The sequence below is a fragment of the Anas acuta genome, chromosome 29 (assembly GCF_963932015.1).
Source record: "Anas acuta chromosome 29, bAnaAcu1.1, whole genome shotgun sequence".
NCBI lineage: Eukaryota > Metazoa > Chordata > Aves > Anseriformes > Anatidae > Anas > Anas acuta.
Genome location: NC_089007.1, coordinates 2,253,905 through 2,274,548, shown reverse-complemented (window position 1 = coordinate 2,274,548; position 20,644 = coordinate 2,253,905). Strand labels below are relative to the sequence as shown.

The 20,644-nt window shown below is 46.5% G+C and overlaps 2 protein-coding genes and 1 long non-coding RNA gene across 8 annotated transcripts; 1 reads left to right on the top strand and 2 right to left on the bottom strand.

Moving 5' to 3' along the window:
• Window positions 1-243: 243 nt before the first annotated feature.
• Window positions 244-4,260, bottom strand: HOXC8 (homeobox C8). Its single transcript, XM_068663502.1, has 2 exons — window positions 3,825-4,260; window positions 244-1,907 (listed from the first exon to the last, which is right to left on the bottom strand). Exons 1-2 carry the CDS (start codon window positions 4,258-4,260, stop codon window positions 1,615-1,617), a joined length of 729 nt encoding a protein of 242 aa, XP_068519603.1. The 3' UTR covers window positions 244-1,614.
• LOC137845958 (uncharacterized) lies at window positions 1,738-5,904 on the top strand. Of its 6 annotated transcripts, none has more exons than XR_011090343.1 (5): window positions 1,738-1,875; window positions 2,170-2,274; window positions 4,907-4,969; window positions 5,548-5,663; window positions 5,774-5,904. It is a non-coding gene; the product is annotated as an uncharacterized lncRNA (long non-coding RNA). The 6 variants fall into 6 exon arrangements; XR_011090345.1 differs by having other exon boundaries at window positions 4,904-4,969; XR_011090342.1 differs by having other exon boundaries at window positions 2,170-4,191.
• A 5,383-nt stretch (window positions 5,905-11,287) lies between these two features.
• Window positions 11,288-13,886, bottom strand: HOXC9 (homeobox C9). Its single transcript, XM_068663501.1, has 2 exons — window positions 13,349-13,886; window positions 11,288-11,669 (listed from the first exon to the last, which is right to left on the bottom strand). The coding sequence occupies exons 1-2, from the start codon at window positions 13,884-13,886 to the stop codon at window positions 11,425-11,427; spliced, it is 783 nt and encodes a 260-aa protein (XP_068519602.1). The 3' UTR covers window positions 11,288-11,424.
• Window positions 13,887-20,644: the final 6,758 nt, after the last annotated feature.

Genomic DNA, 20,644 nt, shown 5'->3' with positions numbered 1-20,644 from the left:
CTTCAGCCAGGCAGCATTCCCGGCGTTATTCCCGATTTTCGCGCAGCAGAGGCAGGAGGATGGATCCTGCTGCGCCCCCGCGGTGCTGCCCACGCCAGATGCGCCCATTGCCTCGCAAGTTACCGCCGGGGCTGGGGGCTGAAGGGTGCCAGGAGGGGCTGGGGCACGAAATATCCCCCAGAGCCCCCTCCTCGCCCATTACAGCATGTCCCAAACAAAGACGTAGCACAGCAGGCGACACAGTCCTTTTAAAATCTTTTATTATTATTATTATTATAATTATTATTATTTACGTAATGTCTCACGTATACAATACAAATCCACGGTGTCCAGAATTTATTTTTTTTCTGGCTGAAATTGCTACATTCAGAGGTTGAACACGCAGAACTATGCTTTTACATAAAACAAATGACGATTTTTTTTTTTGTTTCGAGCATGTTGCATTAACAGATAAGTCAAGACAAATAGATAACTATACATTCAGTGCAATTTAGTTCTACACTACTTTATAAGCACAATAAAATAATACAATACTGTGCGTTCTCAACTAGGCAGTTTCAGTTGTTGGGATTTTTTTTTTATTTTTTTTTTCAAGAAAATAAGCAGCAACAAACGACAATAAAACCGCATTACAAATACTTTCAAAGCATGACTCCTTCTATAGGTAGTGATAAAGTACAATACAAGGTGTTTTTTTATTTTTTTTTATTATTATTTTATGCTACTTAGTAGCTTGCATCAGGGCAGAAACACAGCTCTCTCTCTTAAATAAATTCTGAGCAAGTAAAATTTAGGATATGTAAGCCCCATGTTGATAATAGATTTGATAATTATTGCAGGTTTTCCCTTTAGGTAGTACATGAAGAATTTCGAGTGCTCACACAGCCAGAGGGTAAACAGCGCCTATAGAAATGAAAGGGGGGGGTGATTTTGGCCTATCTTAGGGGAAAAGGCATTTTTTTATATACAGCCAGAGCCCGCTGGAAATGGTGCGGGTGTCTGCGGGCGCTCCCAGGTAGGGTCGCCCGTCCTTATCCCGTCCTTATCTCGCAGGGGCTACAGGAGCGGCCCCTAAAAGGGAGAGGATAAATGGCTTGGGGGGAAGCAGCTCTGCCCAGCCAGCCCCTACCCGAACAGGCTGAGGAAGCTGGAAGCACCCTCGCACTTCCCCTGGGGCAAAACCAAGCGAAAAAGGCAAAGTCAAAGCTGTTCAAATAAATACATCTGCACCCATCACTGGGTGCAGCGAGGCAGGGGGAGCAGGGGTGAGCAGTGACATTTGCTTCCAGGCTTGCTTTGGGCTGCTGGGTGGGGGTTGCTTGGCTTTGCTGGATAATTTTTTCCCCTGCTGTTGCAGTCAAGCCAACGATGAACTAAAGATGCAGCTATTAAAAAAAAAAAAAAAGAAAAAGAAAAAGAAAAAAAAGAAAAAAAAAAGGGGGGGGAGAGAAAAAGTAGGGGAAGTTTCTATGACAATAAAAAAGGCTACAACTGTTTGACAGGTAGTTACTGCTGTGTGAGCCTCTCCATTCTATACTCTATAAAAGCAAATGACCGTCGTAAACATCTCGATTTATCATCTGCCATAAAACGAGACTTCAAGGGGCTGAGAAATCAGTCCTTGCTTTCTTCTTTTTCCTCCTCTTCTTTTTCCTCTTCTTCATTCCCTTCTTCTTCCGTTTTCTCCTCGTCCCTGGCCCCCGGCAGCTTATCTTTGTTGTTTTCTTTTTTCCACTTCATCCTCCTGTTCTGGAACCAGATCTTCACTTGTCTCTCGGTCAGTCCCAGGGCGTGAGAGACCTCAATCCGCCGCTTCCGTGTCAAATACGGGTTGAAGAGGAACTCCTTTTCTAACTCCAGGGTCTGGTACCGGCTGTAAGTTTGTCTGCCGCTGCGTCTTCCGGGAGCTGTAGGACACACACAAAAAAAAATAACTTCGTGGCTCTCCCCCCTCGGAGGCTGCGCTCTTCCCTCCCCCGGCCCTCCTCGCCTGGATTTTCCTAGAGAATCTGATGCCCCCCCCCCCAAAAAAAAAAAAAAAGCCCCCCTTCAGCCTTTTTGCATACTGAAGGCACTCCGAGAAAGTCGCTGGGTTATTAGGGTTAATAATCATATCGCTGCTCTGGGGGCTGCTAATGTTAGCTAGCTGTCCCTTCCTGGCTCTTTCAGGGGAATATTCAGCTCTGGCTGCTTTTGGATGGGTGTGGGGACGTGGCTGTCAAGCTCATTCACAAAAGAGATGTTTCCAGTTTCCCAAAAAGGTGATTCTGTATGGTGAGTCGTGTTGGCCAGCTCAATTAAAAAAAAAATATTTTTTTTTTTTTATAAAGGCTGCATTGTTCACCGTGAAATCCTCCCAGCCTTTCTCCTTCTCCTCCCATTCTCCCGTTCATTTTTTTTTCTTTCTTTTTCTTTCCTTATTATTATTATTATCACTATTATTATCCAAAATGTCCATCTCTGTTTTCCTTTTCCAAACCTTGTTCCCAAAATACAGGCTCAGGGTCCTGCTGTTTGATAATATTTACGCCCTGAGAATTAGGATTTTCCATTAAATTCCCTACGCCTGTCCTCTCGGTTATGTATGTCTCTAAAGCACACACATACAGAGATGGATATGTGCCTGTGCAAACACAGAGATTGCATTTAAAACAACTCGAGGTGGACATTTGTAGCAATAGTCAAAAAGAAAGAAAGAGGACGTAGGTATGTGCAGCTGAGCCCCTGCACTTCCTTCTGCAAAGCCCTTTCTTAATGAGAAAAACAATGCATTTGCAAGAACAAAAAAAAAAAAAAAAAAAAAAGCTTCAGCTTGAAATGATTGCATCCTTGAGACTACCTCTAGGTCAAAGCTTAGATAAATATCATGTTTTCCTCTGCGTCTATCTCCCAGGCTCTCTGGGCCACATCCTCTCTACATTAGCCAGAGCTCCTTCCTATTTCTTTTCTTTCTCTTTTCTTCTTTCTTTTTCAATTTTCTAGGCATAGGGGGCTAGGGGAGAAACTTTGGTGCTCTGATTGTCCTTAAAATTAACACTAACCTTCACATGTTTTGAATTAACAAGGCTTCTAGACAACCTTGGTCCTTAGGTGGGGGAAACTTGTACTTTGAAGTATTCAGATTTCTGTGCAATTATCTGGACTTCACATGAGCAAAGTTCCATTCAGCCCAAATTATTTTGAATTTCCCACCCCCTTCTTTAACCCAGGACAGTATAATGTTCTCCTCCACCCCACCCCATAGCTCTGAGCTAAGTTTCCTTTTCTGCTTAAACTTTTATCTCTAGGCTTTAAGAAACAGATGTAAAGTATTAGTAATACTTATACAAATTCCCACCTTTCAGGCTTCGTCTCCAAGCGGTTATGAAAGGCTATATGACATTTTAAAGAGCAGTGTATTATCAACATGCAAATAACCTCGTGGGAGCTGTATCTTATTGCCTATCCTCAAGGCAAGCAATAAAAAACAAGTTTTACTTTATTGTGATTTAAGCCTTTTGCAGGGAATCACCTTGCTGGCTCTCTAGTAACTGCTGTCTTGCTTGCTTTCAAAGGTCTTCCTAAAAAGAAGAAACATTAGCACAAAACTACTCATTCCTTTCATATTTTACATCTACGCCTCTTATATTTATATATATATGTATGCATATGTGTGTACGTGCGTGTGTATATATATATATACATATGTTTGTGCTTGTATATGCATACATACATATATAGATAGACAGACAGACAGACAGACAGAGGGGAGGGAGAGAGAGAGGGAGATAAAGAGAGAAAAAATAAAGGAAAACATTTAAGGAGGAGGAAAAAAAGGTCCTAACCGTGAGGTCTCATCCATGGGAACATGAGACTGGGAGACGAATTTTGATTTAAATGCCCTTGTCCCTCGCTAGAGTTACTGTTGGAAGACGATTTACAGTCAGGATATTGTACAACAGTCGTCTCTTGCTGAGCACCATAAAGCGATTGCCTCGGTAGAGCTTCATATCCATAGAATTTAGAAGCGTCTCCGTGACACGCCAAGGCGCATGGGTTTTGCTGGTATCCAGAGTTGGAGATGCTCGAGGTTCCGTGGTGGAAAAACTCTTGGACGTGGTGTGAAGGGTGCTGGAAGGTGGGAGCAGTAGTGCCCGGACCATACACGAGAGCATGGCTCCTGCTAACACTTTGTGGAAATCTGCAGTCGTAGTAAGTTGGCTCCAGCGATTCACCGCCTTTGTACTTGGAAAAGAGAGGATTTACAAAGTAGGAACTCATGACCCTCGCATGCAAAAAAAAAAAAAAAAAAAAAAAAAAAAAGGAAAAAAAGGAAAAAAAAAAAGACGGCTTTAATTCTAGATTAGTGCGAGATTGTCCCTGGACTGTCTCAAGTCCTGCTTTTTAGTGGCTTTTTTTTTTTTTTTAATGCGATCTCAAAGGCGTTTCATGGTGCCTCTGTGTGTCTGTACGGTTGGTTCTCGGTGCTCTTGACTTCTCTTGTAATCTGTCGGTAGGTAGAGCTCTCTCTCTCAATTTCTCTGTAACTCTGCTCCTTCCCTTTAACACCACAGGCAAATTCCTCAAAATCCCGGTGGTGTGGCTTTTTTTTTTTTTTTTTTTTTTTTTTTTTCCTCCTCTCTCTCCCCTCACACGCGATATGTACACATCACTCCGCCACACTGAGACAGGCTGCGAGGGAAATGACAGCGATTTGGGGGCGCTCAGGGGGGGTTTGTTGGGGGGGGGAGGAAGGGGTGAAGGAAAGGTGGTGTGTGCCGGGGGGGGGGGGGGGCACGCACAGAGCCCTCCTTCTGGGGGGGGGGGGGGCACCCACACCTAACGAGTGGAGGAGGGTGAGGAAAGGTGCGCATTAATATCCACCCCCCCCTTTATTTTATTTTATTTTTTATTTTTTTCCCAGCAGCAGCCTCTTCACTGATGGCAGCAAATACATGCGCTGGGAGGTCAGCCTAGGTAACCTCAACAGGTAAAGGGAGCCCAAGCAGCCCCCCCTTGCCCTCCCCATCAACCCCCACTCCCTCCCCACCCCACCCCCCCAAAAAAAAAAAAAAAATCGGGGTGAGCTTCTGCAAGGGCTCAGCCCCCCCCCCTCCGTGGGGTCGCCAGCTTGCAAGGGGGGGCTGGAAGGGGCTGGGGGGGTGCCCCCCTGTTGTTGTTGTTGTCATTGTGTTGGGGTTGGGGGGGGCTGCGAGGGAGGGTTACCTCTGTGGGGCTGGTCCCACCTAGAGGGGGGAGTAAAAGAGGGTGTGGGGGGGGTGCTTGGAGGCGCAGAGCCCAGGTCCCCCCCTCCTTTTTTTCCTTTTTTTTGGGTTGGTTTTGCTTTTTTCCCCCCTTTTTTGGTGGGGTGTGTGTGTTGTTGTTATTGTGGTGATGGTGGTTGGAAGATTGGAATCAAACAAGCAAACAAAAGCAAAAAGGCAGCGAGCGGGCGAGGGAAGCTTCTCCTTATTGATTGGCTGCTTCTTGCTGTCCTTCTTTTAAGAAAATAAAGGCAGAAAATTATGGGGAGTTATTTTTTTTTTTTTTTTCGTGCTTCCTTTCGAGCCAACCACTGAAAATCCAAGGCTGGAAATAACAGGGAAGCGTCCTTCCAAGGGAATAAAGTAGACCATTGCTTAAAGAGAGCTACTTTGGAAGAAAGAGGAAAAGTGAGACAGAAAGTATGTGTTCCCTTTTGTGCATGTACCAGGGGGCTTCGCCTGTAAAAAAAAAAATAACCATCGGCATTTTTGTTCGCTCCTGCACATTGGGATTTTTCCGTCGTTGGCAGTGGTGTTGGCGTGCCCCTTTCCCAGACTTTTTGCGCCGTGAGTGACCACTCGCTGCAACCTTTCACTTCGGACACTTCATTTTACGACCGCACGAAGGAACTCAACTCATTAAAAAATCACCTAAAATCACCAGGATTCGCCTTAATTTTTCAAGGCGTGGGTAGGGGAAAGGGGATGGGGGGGGGGGGACACTTCGCAAAGGGATATTTTCCGTAGAGTCCCGAGCCGCCAAAAACATCCACCCCACGTCTGTAAATGACATAGTGTTATACCAGTCCCCGTGTTTCCTTCAAAAGTCTACAGCCCTTTAAATGTTTCCCTCATGTTCCTCCACAAAAAGCAGCCTAATTATTTTCAGAAGAGACCTGGGGAACTCTGGCCGATTTCAAGTGTGGAGGGAGAAAATCCCACCTCAGCTGCGCTTGCAGAGGTGATATTAGGTGTTTTTCTTCCCAGCAAAGGTCACATTCTCGATTTTTTTGAGGCACGGGGTGGCTCAACCCTCTGGTGAGACAGAAACTGGATTTTTTAGCAGCTCCTTTCCCAAGAAGAGGAAAAGGCACAGTAGCCACTCAGTCCATCTTTATTAGATTTTCAGAAATAGGGGATGTATTTTTCCCTTCAGAAGGGCTACATATGTTAGGTTTTTCCTCCCCGTATGCAGACAATGAGCTGTGCAGGAGAACAGTGATTTTTTCCACCGCCTATTGTGAAAACACTTTTAAAAAACAAGCTGCATTAGCTGTGAAGAAATAGTCTCCATACCCGAATAATCTCAAGGACGGCACAATGACCATATTCATTTATTCAGCACGCACCCACCTTCGTCTCCCCTTCCCCAGATTCCCCTTTCCCTAGAGAAACCCCCCAAAACAGAAGAAAAGGGCAGCTAGGGACAGAGGCTCCTTAATTAACAGCTAATAGTCGAGGTAACTATTTTCCTCATCTAATCAATAGCATTTCTATTTTTGAAATCCCAGTGCCTGCCCATGCAATAAACACTGCTGTGCAAATAGAAGGATGGGAAAGCACAAAAAAAAAGTTGTCAGATATGGGCAGTTCGGGCTGCTATCGGGAAGAAATGCTGCATTTTTCCAACCTTTATCCCCGGACTCAGTAAGCAAAGGTGCACCGAGTATTTCAACAGCCGGAATCATACCTAGGCTGGGAAATAAATGTTTGCCTTCAGTGTCTGTGAAAGAAAGGATCCCCCCCACCTTTCCAGGTTTCATGAAATAAGATATATGCGATTGCCTACTTCATTTTAAAGGAAATATCTTGACATTTAGTGTCTGGGGAAAGTGCTGCTCTTTGTCTCTACTGTTTTGGCTGTGTTTGGAGGTGTGGATGGGTGTGGGGTAATGTGCCTTGCGGGTGCATGCGCTTCACTCTGGCGTTAGCGGTGCGGCTGTATTGTACTTTTAGGTGCTTCATTGTACACTCACGGAGTTTATTTTATACCCCCCCCCCCCCTTCTTGCCCTGACCTTCACTGGAAGATGTCATTCCCTCCTTCCCCACCCCAAAAAGGAAGAGGCTTTGGAGAGATACGTGACGTGAGTCAATAAAGGAGAAAAAAAAAATAATAAAAAAACACGCTTGGATATAGGCAATTTCTCTGCAAGCATTTTTATGCATTTATGCGCTCCCCGCGCCGTCAGATGTCAGCCCTGAGCGCTGCTCCGCGTTAAAATATACATATATATATATATAGGGGGAAAAAAAAAAAAAAAAAAAGCAATTTATATTTTTCTCAGCGCGGTGCAAAGCGGAGGGAGGGGGTGGCGGTGAAGCCAGGCGGCCCCGTGTCCCCCCCCTTCTTTTTCTTCCATCCCTCCCCAGCCGGACCCTGCGCGGGGCCGCTCCGCGGGCGCGGGGGAGCCGCGGGTGCGGGGCGCGCTCCCCGCTGCGCGCAGCCCCGCGCTAAGATTGGGCAACAGCGCCATCTCGCGGCCGCCGTGGGGCGCAGCGCCCCGGGCGGTTTGGGGGGGCCCCCGCAGACCCCCGAGGGTCCCCGGGCTCTGCGTTTTAGCCGACCCCCCCCCTCACCTCCTCTTATATCCCCCGGGGGGGGCGAACGGAGCCTCCAACAGCGCAGCGCGGCGGCGGGGAGCACTATATAAACACAAGGATTTTTTTTTTTTTTTTTTTGGGGGGGGAGGAAGACTGTTTTCCTCTTCCCCCTCCCCAGTCTTTCACCCATTAAAAAAAAAAAAAAAAAAGGCAGCACAATGTGTGTACACACGCACGCAGGGCCAAACAAACCCACCAGATGTGCCACCCCCCCCCACCCCCACCCCCCCTCGCAGCCTCCCCGCTTTTATCAGTTTTGGCTTGGGGTTGGGGTTTTATTTTATTTTTTTACCTCCCCTCGTCCGAGGGGGTCTGTTGTTTGTAGCTTGTAGACAAAACATTCCAATAATCCGGTTTCAAAGAGAAGAGCACCCACCTTATTTAAACCATAAAGCAATTAAAGCCAGACGTCTAGCCAGATCTAGGGTCCTGTTTTGTTCGCTCCTATTCAGCCCCGCATAGCAGTGAGACAAACAGAGTTGTAAAAGTGGCATTTTTTTGGCTGCGGAAATGTACCTATGGACAGCTGTAGGGTCCTGTCGGTTTTGTGTGCCTTACAAAAGGACAGATTTGAAACCCGGCACACACAAACCACACACGCACCCGACACACCGAGGACCTTATAGACACGCACATATATTAAACATACATATTTCTATCTCCGTGAGCATGAGCTCAGCCACAAGCACATCTTTACCTCTCTCCCTGGGCAGAAATACATGTGCATGTTCACCAGCGCAGGCACACAATAGCTGTATCAGTATGCGTCTGCACACACGCGCCATATGTCAAAGAATGCCGAAATTGGAGCATTTTGATGCATTAATCCGGGGAAAGGCTGGCCACGAGCTGTGCTGCTCTGTGATGGCCGGTTGCTGTTTCTTTTTTCCTTTTTTTTTTTTTTTTTTTAATCTTATTATTCTTATTTATTTTAAACCACACTGGGGTTTTTTTCGCCACTGGAGGAGGCGAGGGCTGCGGTGGCGGAGAAATTCAATGGCTGAGCCGCACCAGCGCAGCCTCCCAGCAGGGCCAAATGGCATTTTATAACTGGTGCAACCCTGCACCGGGGGGTGAGGATACCGGGGGCCTTGCACATGAACTAAAACTGCGGCAGGATTTTAACCCAACCCAACCCACCACCAACAAAAGAAAGCCCCGGCAGCAGCTCGGTGCAGACAAAGGGGCATCTCCTCCGCTGCCCGTCGGCTCTAATGGGACCGGAGGCTGAGCGGAGGCTGCGGCAGGGAGGAAGAGGCTGGGGAGGGAGGGGAGGGCTGGGGGAGGGAGGGAGCAGGCTGTGGTCTCACTGGAAATGAGATCCGTTTGAATGAAAGGGGGCCAAAATGAACTTCCATACATCATGTCTTTTCAACATCGCTAAACACTCCTGACAAGCCCCTCCAGAGAGCTGGGTCCGAAACTGCCTCCAAAGTCCTGTCCAAATGATGATTGGGATTTTCTCTTAATTAATAACAATAAAACGGAGAGATTTCTCTCCTCTCGCCAAGAGGAGGTGGGCGAACGGCTTCTCAGCCCTGCAAGATTTCATCCTTTATTCGAGCCGGGATGAACGCAGACAGAAAAGCAGACGGGAGGGAAAATAATATTAATAATAACAATAATAAAAGTGAATTGACACGAGGTAGAAAGATCCCCCCCCTCCTTTTTTTTTTTTTTTTTTTTTTTTTTTGGTCCATAAATCTTCACTCTGCTAAAATGTTTTCTAACCTGACCATTTCATTGCGCTCGTTAAGGTTTTCCAAACAGATCTAGCACAAAACTGGGATTGTAAAAGGGCTTTTAGCTTCCCTTGCTCCAGGGATGGCTCCGCTGATAGACCGCGGTGCGCCTGTCCCCCGCCGGTGACAAAAATAGAGCCCGCTTTAAAAGCGAGGACACAAATCAGGGAAGGGAAAAAACCCTCCAAATGCTTAAGCAAGAAATATTAAAGAGCAATATTTTATGAGATCAGCAGAAGTAATCGCTTCCAGATTTTTTTATTTCGGAGGAACTGGGACGAGGGCGACAAACGTATCTTGCTCGCCTGATCTGGTTTTGATTAGAAAGATTAAAACGCAGCTCCACTCATTTCATTAAAGAAAGGGACCTATAACAAGTTTTTATGATTAAACATCCCTCGCTGCTCATTTTTTATACAATCTCCTGCCTCTTGTTTCTCATTCAGCAGCCTGGAAAGCGCCCAGAGAAGGAGCCATTGATAAATCCCTGCTCTAGCGCGCTGTGGGCAGCGTTTTCTCGCCTCTGCAGCTCCAGAAAGCCCCGACCCACTTCGTCCTGGCAGGACGGTGGGGTTTGACCTTTCCGCAGCCAACAGCTTCCCCCCCCCCCTTTTTTTTTTTTTTTATTTCTTCCCCGTGTAGGGCCAAAGGAGGGAATTCTGCCTTTTTGTCTTTTAGCCCGAAAAATCGCAGAGTGCCGCATCGCCACCACGCATTGCTTTATTCCCCTGCTCTTTCTTTCCCGCAGCTCCTCTCCACTCGAGCCTTTTTTTTATCCTTTTTTTTTTTTTTTTTCTTTTTTTTTTTTTTTTTTCTCCCTTCCTCCTGGGCAGCTCCGGCTGTCTTGCGAGGAGCAGCACTTCCAGCAGTGCTCCAAGTTTTGGCAACCCATCGGTATCGCAGAAGCTCCCCCTGAGCGGATGGCAGAGAGCGGATGCCTTTGCCAGCTCCTCTATTCCCAGCATCCATATTTAGGCTTTTTACATATACTTCGATTGCCTGGGGTCATAAATTAGTACAATTAATTATCCCAATCTAAAAATTGATGGCACATATAACCCTTACCTCAGCGCCTTTTATTATGGTACTGTGAAATATAAAAGTGCTGGGGAAGGAAGCAGAAAGCTCCGCTCTCCTCTGCCTGCGGGGGATGCCCGGGTCCACCCCGCCGAGGCTGCGGCACCGGCACCGGCAAAGCCTCGGGGCTGCTCCTCTGCAGAGGGCTCTGAATAAAGACACCTCCATGATGAGATTTTTTTCTTTTTTTTTTTTTTTTTTTTTTTCTCCGTGACGTTAGGTATATTTACATAGAGCTGCTCTACAATAGCGAACATAACAATATTACAGAACGGTTCTGAGACGAGAATAAAATACACAAATAAGTACAGCAGAAACGTTCAACACCATGACAGAACATCATTGAGCCATATTCCCTTCAGTCTCTTTTCTCTGTTTCCTCTCTTTTGTACAAAATATTCACTCACGAGCTCACGGAATTAAAAAATAAAAATACTGGATCAGTTTAACTTATGAAATAAAATACTAAAAAAAAAAAAATTCAAGTACTTCTTGTGTTTGTTTTCTGAGGAGGACAAAACAAAAATTGAGGAAGAAGAAAGGAAGAGAAAACAACCCCCCCCAAACATCTTTCTTTTATTTAGTTGCATTTTAGAAAAGACTCGTGTCCCAAAACGCTTGCTGTGTTTGCCTATAATGCTAAACATTCATCCGCACATTCAAAGTCAGAAACATTTCAACCCCCAAAAACAGCCTCCTTTTTTTTTTTTTTTTTTTTTTTTTTCACCCTCGATTCTCATTGACTGGACTTTGCCAACTTTATTGCTGTTCTTTATCGGTTTTTTCTTTATTCATTTTCTTCATTTTCATTCGCCTGTTCTGAAACCAGATTTTGACTTGGCGTTCAGTGAGATTAAGGACTCTGGCTACTTCGTACCTCCGGTCCCGTGTAAGGTACATATTGAATAAAAACTCTTTTTCCAGTTCCAGGGTCTGATACTTTGTGTAAGGACATCTTTTCTTCCTCGTGGAGCGCGCATGAATCCAATTTGCGACGGGATTGTCTGAGAAAGAAGATATTTTTTTTTTTTTTGAAAAAGAAATCAATGTATACAGCTGCCTTTCTTCCCTCCCCCCTCCACGTCCTAGCGAGTCCATAGAAAGAAACCTGTTTAATTAGCAGATCTTACCTAAATATTTTAAGTGACCTTCAGAAGAGTTTAATCTGTTTATTTTGGAGGGGTCATTTCCTTTTCTTTTGCTGCTGTTCTCACATAAAAGTTTCAGTAAATAAAACTGTAGCAATGGGTTTAAAATAATAATTATCCACATGACTGCTACTAGCAGTAATCTAAGAACATAGTCATAAAAAGTCAAAATTCCCACCATTTCATAGGCCCATAAACTCTTTTTACAACCTCAGCTCTCCAACACTTTCCCTCGAAGCTCTCACAGACCTGGAAAGTCCAGTTTATTTTTGTAATATCTTAAGATGACACTCGAGGTGCCCCCCTGGCTCCCAGAAATAGTTTTTTCCTAGCCTTTAGGACCTCGCACAGCCCCACTCGGCTGGGCAGAGAGAGTGGTGCTCGCCTCCTTCGCTCTTTCCCCGTTTTAGGGAGCTCCCTGGCAGCCAAAAGCCAGGCATTCGCCCCCTGATTCCTCGCCTGATTTTTATCACGAGGGTGCCTGGCACCGGCCCGCGTGTAATAAATAGAGGTGTGAGATAGGCAGCGAGATACAGAGCCACAAAGGTGCTCCCAGCTGCTGCCACCCAGCTCAACACTCCAAAACCGCCTTTCGAGCCCAAAGTTAGGCCAGGAGGTGCAGCCTGCACATGGTGCACCCCGGGCCCCCCCGGCTAGCCCCACGGCTGGGGCTGAGCCCAGCTCCAGCAGGGGTTTTGCAGCACTTTTGGGGCAGAGCCGGGTCCCCGCTTGCAGGCTGGAGGTGCGGGTGGTGCTGGTGGTTACCTGACCCCGCTGCTGCCCCCCCCTCCCCGTGTTCAAGGTTTCGTGGTGCTTGTTTTTTTTCCCTCCCTCTCTCACTTGGGCTGCAGAAGATGTTTCTTCAAGTGTATGGTCCAATGTCCTGCGCTCGCTGCCTTTTGCCCCCAGCTGCCTGCGCGCACTCAGCTCTTGCCTTCCCCATCCTAATTTTCCTCCTCGCTCTTTCTCCCCCCGGCCCCCCCGCCCAGGGTACCCACCTTTTCCTTTATTCCCACGTGCTGGGATATTTTAGGAACAATTGCACGGGTGCAGCTCCTCTTGATTTTTCAAACAGATAAAGAGACACCTCTGCATTTATTCAGAGAGCCTCCTTTCCCCTCCCAAACCCCCACAGCAACACGTTCACTTCCAGCCAGCAGCTCGTCCTCCTTTGAAAGTGGAAATATTTGAAAGCAAAGAGGCTTCTCCCCCTGCCTAGCCCCCTCGCACACGCACTCCCTGCCTTTCCTTTCCTTCCTTCCTTTTTTTTTTTTTTTTAATTCCCCCCAGTGGAAGGTGATGAATATTTGATCAAAGCAGCCAACAGCCCCCCTGCAAAAATAGCCTAAACAGCCCAAAACAAAGTACAGATATTCGCTCTCAGGCTCTGCTAGGCGGACTCTCTCAAACCCCCAGATCTTCCTGCATATCTGGAGTTTTAGGGTCGGGCTCTCTAAGGTAATTTCATTTTATTGAGTACGGTCCTGGAAGCTGTAATGCCTCCCCGGTTGTAAACAAGAATGACTTCGACTTACTAGGGTCTAATTCGTGCTTTTCTTCTTTGTGTTTGCTGGAAGCGATGGCTTCGGACTCCGGGGAAGGAATTGTCTGCGCTGCTCTGTCTCTCAGCTCCCCGGGAGCCGCGTACATGTAGTCCGGGTAGCCGCGGCCGTCCGCGGGGCCGCATTCTGCCCTCCGCCCGGGGAAGGCGTCGGGTTTGAGGCCGTAGGGGCGGCCGCCGGGTGCGAAGGCCGGGAAGGAGACGGCCCCGGCGAGGGGCTCCAGCCAAGTCCGCATGTACCTGGGCTCGGCCCCCACGGGCGCCTGGGGGGCGTACGGGTGGTAGCCCACGGACGACTGGGAGTGCACGGGAGCCCAGGAGGTTGTAAAAACGGCCGGCTTGGGGGCGAAACTGCAGGAAGGAAAGTCGGCACAGTCCGGGACTAATCCTGAAGGTCTGGCAGCAGCCGGGTGGGAGGCAGTGGTGGGGAACCTGGAGGCCAAGAGCTCTTCGTTTTCATGGCTTATCAAGGAGTCTACATAGTAGTTGCTTATGGGGCCAGAAGCCGACATGGTTCCCCCTCTTTTACATTCATAAGATTATTGTATGAACTGTATGTGTACTTTTTATCTTCTCATAGAACAATCAGGGCAGGTAATTATTTTTTCAGCCTTTCCCAGTTTGCCATTGGCTGCCCGCCCTCACGTGATTGTATTTACCCAAAAATATAGCGTGGATCAATCCGCAGGTCTTTTTTTAATAGCGCCTATGCGACCTGGCTTTTGCTAAAAGCTCTGGAAATAACGCGGAGCGGGGGAGGCGGGAGGCGGCTCCGCGGGGGCCGGGGGCTGCCCTGCCCGAGCCGGGCACGGCGACCCCAGGGCTGAGGAAGGTGGAAGGTAACCGGGGAAGGTAGCGCAGGAACTATTTCTTGACGTAATTTGTCTCTGTCCTTCGATTCTGCAGCTCCCAGGCTAGGCTGGCTACGTGAAAATTGAATATCTCGGGTGGCGAGGGGAGCGGGGCGAAGTGGGCTTAGAGTTGGGCTCCCCACAGCACTTCTCCAAAGAACCGTGGGGGGAGAGGCTTCTAGGCACAAACGGAGCTTTTGTCATCTTTTTTTTTTTTTTTTTTTTTTTTTTTTTTTTTCAGCGATGTCTAAACCGTCAGCCTGCCTAACAGCTGAGAAATCTGGGGGGCACAGGCACATCCATTCCTGCTTTGCAAACTAAGTGTCTTCCGGAGGAAAACCAAAATGTGTAGATGTGAGGAGCACCTTTGAAAAGAGGAAGGGAAAATAATAACACCACCACCACTTAAAAAAAAAAAAAAAAAAAAAAAAAAAGGAAAGAGCTTTTGCAGTGAAAGGCTGCATTATTCGGCAAGTAGTCGTGGATGTTTTTATGTCCTTCAATAAAATTTTTACGAGGATCATTTGATTGTTCATAAATGTGTCGTTCATTAAATAAAACTGTAAGACTGACTTTCAGCTATAAGGCGTAGCTGAGGATGGGAACGCTTTTGCGTATTAGGAGCGAGCAACAATGTGTGGTTGGCACATGATTGTTCTGGTTTTGTTTGTTTTTTGTTTGTTTTTTTTTAAACGCGTGGAAACTTTTCTTTTTGCACCAAATCGATTGAAGAAGTTGGGAGCGTTAAAAAATCCGTGATACCCTGCCTGCATTTTGAGAGAATAACCTTTCCTTTGTAAGGGAAGACAGGTAGGTAAATAGCTCACGCCCATTGGAGTCTGAAAGAATGGAGTTAGGCGATTTCTCTGGAAAGAAAGAAAAAAGATACCTAACCAAAAATAACCTCTCATTATTTATTTTTTTTTCAAGAAACCAAACAAGAAAATAATAATCTGGATTGTCTAGGCTCTCCAGGGCTATTCATCACCTCGGGTTTTATAGGGCTGGGGTGACATGGTGGGGAGAGAGGGAAATGGTCAAAATTTGCAAGAACAAGAAAAAGTGTGGGCTCAGAAAGCGGTGGTGTTTCCTCCTAGGGAGAGACAGGCAGGCAGGAAGGCACAGGGGGTGGGCAGTGTGTCTCCAGTGATGCAGCGTTCACAAGTGACACACGCTCTGTACAGTCTGTGCAGGTCCCATGAACACACATGACAGAATTGTATTCCTTTTTTTTTTTTTTTTTTTTTTTTTCTCAGCAACTTGCATGGGAAATTCGAGCATTAGGAGAAAAGGGATTAAAGCAGATCCGGGCACAAACAGGCGAGAAGGCGTGATGCTGCGAGGAGAGCCCCCAGACCCTCCAAAGTTGCCTCAGCTGAGCCAACATAAAACCCTGCACCTTAATTTGAGTAAAAAGCTGCAGCAGGCTGCCCTTGCAGCTGCTAGAAATAAGATTTCCCTCTCGGAAAACAGGGAAGGCTTTAAAAGAAAAATGTGAGGGGGGTGGTGGGGGATGTTTGTGAAGGGATTCAAGGTTTTCCAAATTCGAAGGGAAGAGACATCAACTCGGTCACCCACAGAATTTATTCCTCGTTCCGTTTTAAGTCCCCTGCTTTATGTGAGCCCTTAAAGGGAAATATTCCTGCAGGAGCAGAATGTCTTCTTTGGCCTTTATCGAGACCAATTTATCTGTCAATCACAACTCTCCAATGACGGTTATTTTTATGTTCACGAGAAAAAAATATATATATATGGTCATCATTCTTTTATCTATTCCCATTTTTAAAATACTTACTGTGCAAGGTTGCTAATATACTGGGAGGTGACATGTGCAGGGGAAAAAGCAGCTTGGCTTTTCTACTTTGGTGGAATATTCTAAAGAAAAACCTTACAAAAGAAGGGTTGTCTGCAGACGTATATGCAGAAGGGGAGAGAGAGAAAGAAAAAACAGGCAAAGGGAGAAGGAGGGAGAGAGAAAGACGCTGAACATGCAGAGGGAGAGAAGCACCGAAAAGCAGAGGCAGTGGGGACGTTTTCCAAAGGAAAAAAATGTCAGAATATACCACAGACGAACCACAAAACGAGCAGAAATTACCCAAGCAACAGAGTTCTAATGAGGAGCAGCAGTTTTTGTAACCTTAATGCAAGCAGACAAGGTCACTAAATTAGTCGTGGATGGTGCATTTTGGTGTTACACAAAGGCAAACATAATATCTTGCAAAGATTTCTTTTATTTATACGGAAACCTCCAGCACATAGAATTGTTCACTCCCCATATTGTTGTGGGATCTACAAAAAAAAATCATAGCGCTTGTAATACAAACCCCTTCCATTCAGAGCCTGCTCGTCTCTGAGAATTAAGCAGTACAAAGCAGAGATGGAGACACTTCACCTTAAAGCAAACTAAAGACACGGCTCAAGACAACGTTTTCTCCCCGGTTAGCTGCAGAATCCCAAAACACGATGTGAACCCACATGAAATATTCTCCTTTCACGCTTATCTCGACATGAAACCATCCCCATGGATGAATGCAAAGTTACGTGAATAAAGTCCACTCAGAGTGCAGGGCAAAGAAAGCAAGATCCTGAGATATTCTTCTTTTAAGTAGTAGTGGCTCCAAGCAAACATCCACACAGGAATTAAAACACGCCTTGCTATTGAATTCAGCAGCTACAAGGTTATCTCGCATCTTTTATGCACGCTCCAGCTAGACTCTTATGCCTCCACAAAAGCTCCGATACTTGTTTAATGGGAGATTACCTCTTCTGAAATGATGGTGAACTATCAGATCCCTTCCAGGCAGACTAATATCTTTTCCTCTCACCTCCCCTTTTGAATCTGCAGGGGGAAGAAACTTAATTGCATTGAGAAAAACTAACACTAGCAGTCCACAAGCTGTAAGAGCATTTTATTTTGTTTTGTTTTATTCCCGGTGGAGGGAGAAAAAAAAATCGCTTCGCAAATTAGGACGTTACAGAAAATCAAGCCTTTGTCTGAGCACTGTCCTGGCCCGTTGACTTCTGACACCTTTCGGAGCTAAATGCTTCTTCCCATGTTCGCCCTGCTCCCTGCAAGTGCTGTGTGTGCTCAGCCCGAGCTGCATCCCTTCCCTGCCCTGGGCTCTCCGCTTGCTTCGAAATCTTTTAGTTTCGCTTTGAGAAATTCTCCCCTGATTGGAAGGAACGGAGACAAAAATAATCCTAATAAAATAAAAAGACAGAAGAGGGAGGGGAAAAAAAAAAAAAAAAAGAAAGAAAGAAAGAAACACTACTGGAGAGCCTGCTCACTGAAGTGACACTGCTTTCTTTGATTTTTACATTTAAAAAAAAAAAAAATTTTTTTTTTTTTTGAAAACTGATGGTAGGGAAAAGGCAGCAACTGGGGGTAGGGTGGGGGGCATCCGTGCTGCAACTGCAGGCCTGAGAGCAGGCAGCAGCCGCCGCCTTCCTGCAGAGAGGGGCTGCGGCTCCTGCGCCCGCCCGGGGCACCCCGAGGCCGGGACCGGAGCCGCCCGCGGGGGCAGCCCGGAGGCTCCACCGGGGGGCCCGGGGACGAGCAGGCACCGCGCCCCCCTTGACAGGCAGACAAACGGAGCCTCCTCGCACACACACACACGGGGAGGGGAAAAGGAGGGGAGAGAGGAGAAAAAAAAAAAAAAAAAAAAAAAAAGAACAAGCGCATTCCCCCGCTTTCCCTTGGTTCAATTAACACTGTCAAGTTCGGATTAAAAAAGAAATCGGCGTTTTCTCGCCGCTCCTTCCCCCCCGGCCCCGCTGCACACCTCCAGCCGTGCCGGAGCAGGGAAGGGAGGTGCTGGTTCATATCTCTCCATAAGCGAAACGAAAGTCAGCCTGCAGCCAGCGCCAACTTCCAGCCAGCAGCACGCCCCTGCGCCTGCATCCCCAGCCCCAGCCCAGGATAAAGTTCCCTTCTTTCCTCCGCTTTGTCCTTCCCCATTCCCTTCCTCTTTAGCCTGCTCAAGTTCTTTCTGTCTTTTGTTCCTTTTCTTCACCCCTCCTTTTATTTTATTAAAAAAAAAAAAAAAAGAGAGAGAGAGAGAGAGGGAAGAAACTGTACACAATAGATTGCACGAATGTAAAGCAGACTCTCTGAAGAGGCTGCAAAATATTTCTTGATCCCCCAGATGCCTCTATTTATTCCAGGATTGTCTGTTAAAGTAAATAAATATGGAGAAAGATTAATTTCAGGCCAGATACCATCCATGGTTCTTGCAGCAGCGCGATTGCAGGCTATAGGCTTTGCCTTTCCCCTACTAAATTCTTTGGCTGCTCGAAAATCATATTTAATCAGGGTTTCTTACAAGTTATCATACGGGGAAAGCTCCCCAGGACAACAACTGACCAGTGGAACTTGCACGCACAGCGCCCTGTATCAACCGAACTTCAAACCTAACCCAATATGGGAGTCATAGCTAAGGCAAATAAAATCAACGTTCAGTTAAAAGGACACTGCAGGAGTTTTTTACCTGCTTAAGTGCTTTCTCCCCCCCTTCTGTTTGTTGCTAAGAATTCCTGTCTCTCCAGTGTTGGAGGTACGGGTAATAGACAATAAATTCCGAGGTGCAATTAAAGCTCAGAACAATTTCTTTAAGTGTGTTATGGTGTCCTTTTCCAAAATTTCAGGTCTCCACCAGACGAAGCCTACTGCAGATGTTCGCAAACAGCAGCTTGTCTGCAGCAGCCGGGGAGGGCACGAAACGAAGCCCCACGCCACGCTGAGGCATACCAGGTTAGCTCGGTTTTGGGTGTGATATGAAATGCAGGTCAAGAGAAGGGGAAAAAAAATTTCCCAGAGAAGTAAATTAAAAGAAGAGCAAGAAAACAAGCCTGAACCCAGAGAGGCGAACTGTATACTGCCTGAAGAAACATATTTCTATACTTCTCCCTTTACATTTATTATGTTTCTGTCAGACACCCTGTAATTAGCATAGATAACTATAGTTGCAAGCTCCAAGTTGTGTCTGCAAATTCTATTGTTTGGCTGCTACAGTTGCACACCAGCGAGCTTGAAAGCGAGCACAAGGTGTTAGGAAGAGTCTGGTGCCCTCAAATAAGACAATAACCCCACAAAATGCTTGGGGGGGGCGGGAGGGGGGCGGAGGGGCGAAGGGTGCTGCTTTAGGCGATGGATTCCAGCCCAAGCTGCACCGCAATATCTCTGGCCTGGTGCAAACGTCTCCTCCAGGAGATCAGCCCAGTGCTAAACCTGCCTGCATCTGCCACAGATATGGCTTAAAATACAGAATATTGAGGCGATGCCCCGTTCCTGCCCTCATCCACCCCTCCTTTCCAAGCAGCTCCATGCACAGCTCCTCTGCGGAACCCGCTGCCTCTGCAAGGGCTTGGTGGACACCCCGACACCCAAAGGGAACGACCTGGTGCGGGGACATTTACTGCCACACGCGGCTCCCCCCCTGGCAGCCCCGGTCCTTTTGCAGCCCCAGAGCGGGGCACATCTCGCAGGGAGGTGCTGAGCCATCAGCAGACTTGCTCCAAGTCCAGCGGAGCAAATATCTGCATAAACCAGGATTGCTTGTTTGTTTTCTTTCTTTTTTTTTGGAGGGGAAGGAGGGGGGGGGGACCAAACCAGAATATAGCCCACTTCTTCCCCTGCTGCAAAACGGGAGAGTTTATCAACGCAACCCCATCTTCCCACAGCCTCCTACTCAACTTCTCCGACCCATTGCTTTGGCTAGGAGGTATTTTGCAAAACCACCCAAAGTCATTCCTAGCAGCAAAGGATAAAGTTCATACATAGGCAATGCGCTCACACACACGCACACACACGAGCAAAAGCCTCCAGGTTTTAAAATTACACCTGCTGGGAGAGGAGCATTATACAAAGAGACGCAAGAAAAATTATGCAATCCAGCGTATCGTAATATCTCTAATATTTTACTCTGATAACAGCATCAGAAAGTGCATGAACATTAGCAACAAAGCAAACAATATTACGTGAAGAAAGATGAAGGCGAACAGCATGGTGTCTTTTTGACTACCCATGTTTTTACATAAAAAACAGGCACATCTATACAAAATAGTTGGAGCAATAAATTCCCACCGTCCTTCTTCCTGATCTAATATCATAATTAAAAAACAGTAGGGGAGATTTTAACTTTTATTGCATTTCTGGAGTTGGGTTGCTAAACATATATTAACTTTAGATTCTTCTCTTTCTCTCCAGGGGGGTGGTCTCTCAGAAATAAAATCAATCTTAATATACAGAGAATAGATATTGTTTTGTCTTGTACATGCTGTTAGAAGAAAGGGAAAGAAATCTGCAGATAGTTAATACAGAGAAGGCAAACTCATCATACATGTAATGAATCCTTTAAATCATTCAATTATCACAGCACTAATATCAAATAATTATGGTTAAAAGTACCAGTAATCAACCT

What these genes read in the sequence shown, in the direction of transcription:
- HOXC8 (XM_068663502.1), bottom strand. Translation starts at nt 4,260, where the DNA reads ATGAGTTCCTACTTTGTAAATCCTCTCTTTTCCAAGTACAAAGGCGGT. An exon ending in CCCATGGATGAGACCTCACG is followed by an intron (nt 1,908 to 3,824) that starts GTTAGGACCTTT and finishes TGTGTCCTACAG; the next exon opens with CTCCCGGAAGACGCAGCGGC.
- HOXC9 (XM_068663501.1), bottom strand. Translation starts at nt 13,886, where the DNA reads ATGTCGGCTTCTGGCCCCATAAGCAACTACTATGTAGACTCCTTGATA. An exon ending in AAAGCACGAATTAGACCCTA is followed by an intron (nt 11,670 to 13,348) that starts GTAAGTCGAAGT and finishes CTTCTTTCTCAG; the next exon opens with ACAATCCCGTCGCAAATTGG.